This window comes from Priapulus caudatus, unplaced genomic scaffold, assembly GCF_000485595.1.
Source record: "Priapulus caudatus unplaced genomic scaffold, Priapulus_caudatus-5.0.1 Scaffold573, whole genome shotgun sequence".
NCBI classification, from domain to species: Eukaryota; Metazoa; Priapulida; class Priapulimorpha; order Priapulimorphida; family Priapulidae; genus Priapulus; species Priapulus caudatus.
Genome location: NW_014577634.1, coordinates 153,339 through 156,897, shown reverse-complemented (window position 1 = coordinate 156,897; position 3,559 = coordinate 153,339). Strand labels below are relative to the sequence as shown.

General features: G+C 50.7%; 1 protein-coding gene across 1 annotated transcript in view; it reads right to left on the bottom strand.

The window, feature by feature from the left end:
* Positions 1 to 2,175, bottom strand: part of LOC106811779 (deoxyribose-phosphate aldolase-like) — a 13,643-nt gene extending 11,468 nt beyond the window's left edge. Inside the window, exon 1 of the mRNA XM_014815496.1 lies at positions 2,120 to 2,175. Coding sequence (XP_014670982.1) covers positions 2,120 to 2,153 — 34 coding nt within the window. The 5' untranslated portion in view covers positions 2,154 to 2,175. The remainder of the gene's footprint in view (positions 1 to 2,119) is intronic.
* Between the last annotated feature and the right edge of the window lie 1,384 nt (positions 2,176 to 3,559).

The window sequence follows — 3,559 nt, the reverse complement described above, 5'->3', positions numbered from 1 at the left end:
AGGAGGAGGAGTAAGGTCGTGAAAGGTAATGGAGTTATGGGGAGGAGGAGCGAGCGGAGACAGCGCTGATAAAGATTGAATAAAGACGGCTCATGAAGAAGGAGTAGGGGGCAGGAAGCGGAGGAGGAGGAAGAGGGAAGGTGATGGGAGTAGGGGAAGGAGGAGGAGGAGGAGGAGAAGGATGGGGAGGAGGAGGAGCGGAGAAGGCTGATGGAGATCGAATGAAGACGGTCATGGAGGAGGAGGAGGGGAGAAGGTGCGAGTAGGGGAGGAAGGGGAGGAGGAGAAGCGAAGAAGGTGATGGAGATCGAATGAAGGTCATGCAGGAGGAGGAGGAGGAGGAGGAGGAGGAGGAGAGAAGGTGATAGAGTAGCGGGGAGTGGGAGGAGGCAGGAGAGAGGTGATGGAAGGAAGGAGGAGGAGAGGAGGGGAGATTATGGAGTAGGAGGCAGGAGGAGGAGGAGGGGAGGTGTTGGAGTAGGTGGAGGAAGAGGGAGCGAGGAAGAGGTGGGAGACGGTGTTGGAGTAGGGGGAGGAGGAGAGGACGAGTAGCAAGCAGGAGGGAGGAGGAGGAGGAGGGGGAGGAAAGGTGTTGTGAGGAGAAGGAGGGAAGAAGGTGATGGAGAAGTAGGGGGCAGGAGGAGGAGGAGGAGGAGGAGGAGGAGGAGGAAGGGCGACAGTAATAGATGAGCAAGAGGTGAGAAGGTGATCCTACCTCCTACTCCTCCTCCATCACCTTTTCCCCTCCTCCTCCTTCTCCTCCCCCTACTCCATCACCTTCTCCCCTCCTCCCCATCCTGCCCCCTACTCCTCCTCCATGACCGTCTTCATTCAGTCTCCATCACCTTCTTCGCTCCTCCTCCTCCTCCCCCTACTCCATCACCTTCTCTCTTCCTCCTCCCCCTACTCCATCACCTTCTCCCCTCCTCCTCCTCACCCTACTCCATCACCTTCTCCCCTTTTGCTGCCCCTACTCCATCACCTTCTCCCCTCCTCCTCCTCCTGCCCCCTACTCCTCATCCATGACCGTCTTCATTTGATCTCCATCACCTTCTCCGCTCCTCCTCCTACTCCATCACCTCCTGCTCCCCCTACTCCATCACCTTCTCCCTTCCTCCTCCTTCTCCATGACCTTTATTCGATCTCCATCACCTTCTCCGCTCCTCCTCCTCCCCCTCCTCTCTTCCTCCTCCTCCCCCTACTCTTCCTCCATGACCTTTATTCGATCTCCATCACCTTCTCCGCTCCTCCTCCTGCCCCATACTCCATCGCCTTCTCCCCTCCTCTTGCCTCTACTCCATCACCTTCTCCCCTCCTCCTCCTCCTCCTCCATCACCTTCTCCCCTCCTCCTCCCCCTACTCCATCACCTTCTCCCCTCATCCTGACCCTACCCATCACCTTCTCCTCCTGCCCCCTACTCCTCCTCCATGACCGTCTTCATTCGATCTCTATCACCGGTTCAAGGATAGAGAACATGGGTCCCCATAAAACCAATGTAATTTACATCAATATAAATATAATATTACATCAATATAATAGGTTAGGGTTATGGTTAGGGTTAGGATTAGGGTTAGAGTTAGGGTTAGAATTAGGGTTAGGGTTAGGTTTAGGCACATTGGTTTTATTGGGACCCATGTTCTCTATCCTTGGGCCCTATCACCTTCTCCGCTCCTCCTCCTCCCCCTACTCCATCACCTTCTCCCCTCCTCCTCTCCCAGTGTTTGTTGTAGATGAGCCTTTGGACGGCATTTACAGGAAATTGTCGGCAATAATAATAGGTGAAAGAGAGTAGTATAGAAACATTAAGACTTTAGTAGTAAATAGATTTCGTATTTATTTAGCATTATATTTTATTGAAATGCTCCAAGTGCCTGTGCCTGCGGCTCACTAGCTGTGGCTGTACCCGTCACTAACCAAATCAAATGCAGCACAGTGAGTGACAATTGAAATCGGAGTTACACTGTTTAAGCTACACAACTAATTTACTGTCCATGAAGGCCCTTCCCTTTCTGCAGGAAATGTCGCGTACGTGGAATGTGAAGGTGCAACAACCTAGGCATAGACTAGTAGTACAAAGACAGAAAGTAGTATAATTGTAATCCAATAACAAACAATTACCGAGAGTACAGCCAGTGTTACCACAATCCGCCATTGTAGTATAAGTCCGCTTAACACTATTCGACTGATAAATTGTATTTAACAAGTTACTTATGCATTGCTTGTTGACAATTTTTTAATTATTTAAATACAATAGTATTATATTTAATTATAATAAAATTATGATAATAAAATAATAAGCAAGTACGTTATTGTTCGTAACCGAGCTGTGTCACGCAAAATCACAGAAAGCCTGACGAAATTTTCGCGTTCTCTTCCGTTGCGCAGTTTATGTAAATGGCTGCAAGTACAGGGCTATAGGTGGCGCACTGCATTTTGAGAAACTACCACGCTGCTTTCAAACTCCCGTACGAGCCCCGTCAAAGCCGCCAGTGGAGCGTTACAAAAACGTTGCGGCGCAAAAATGAGGTCACAAAGAGCGCCGGTGGGTGTTTCCTGATTCCGACAGCCATTTACATAAACTGCGCAACGGGAAAGAACGCGAGAATTTCGTCAGGCTTTGTGATTTTGTGTGACACAGCTCGGTTTTGAACACAGACAGTGTTTTTATAACAAGTAAACACTTGAAATAGAAACAAAGATGGAGTAGAATGGTTGAATATTTGTGTTGTATTCGTGTGAAATCAAGCGAGCGTCGAGCAAATTTTAGCAGCACGCTTTCCTACCTGCTATATATTTGTGTCAGTGTGCAGCGGGAGCAATGGCGGCAGCTGAAGGGGTTGTTGTCGTATCAGGTACTACAGATATGTACCCGAGGTACGTATAACATAACATAATTAACATAAACGGAAACTGCCCCTGAGATAGAGATCGAATGAAGACGGTCATGGAAGAGGAGGAGAAGAGAAGGTGATGGAGTAGGGGGAGGAGGGGAGGAGGAGGGGAGGGAGAGGAGGAGGAGCGGAGAAGGTGATGAAGATCGAATGAAGACGGTCATGAAGGAGTAGGGGGCAAGGGGAGGAGGAGGAGGAGGAAGGGTGAAGGTAATGGAGTATGGGGGAGGAGGAGGAGCGGAGAAGGTGATAAAGATTGAATAAAGACGGTCATGAAGAAGGAGTAGGGGGCAGGAAGCGGAGGAGGAGGAAGAGGGGAGGGGATGGAGGAGGAGAAGGAGGAGGAGGAGGAGGAGAGGATGGGGAGGAGGAGGAGCGGAGAAGGTGATAAAGATTGAATAAAGACGGTCATGAAGAAGGAGTAGGGGGCAGGAAGCGGAGGAGGAGGAAGAGGGGAGGTGATGGAGTAGGGGAAGGAGGAGGAGGAGGAGGAGAGGATGGGGAGGAGGAGGAGCGGAGAAGGTGATGGAGATCGAATGAAGACGGTCATGAAGAAGGAGTAGGGGGCAGGAAGCGGAGGAGGAGGAAGAGGGGAGGTGATGGAGTAGGGGAAGGAGGAGGAGGAGGAGGAGAGGATGGGGAGGAGGAGGAGCGGAGAAGGTGATGG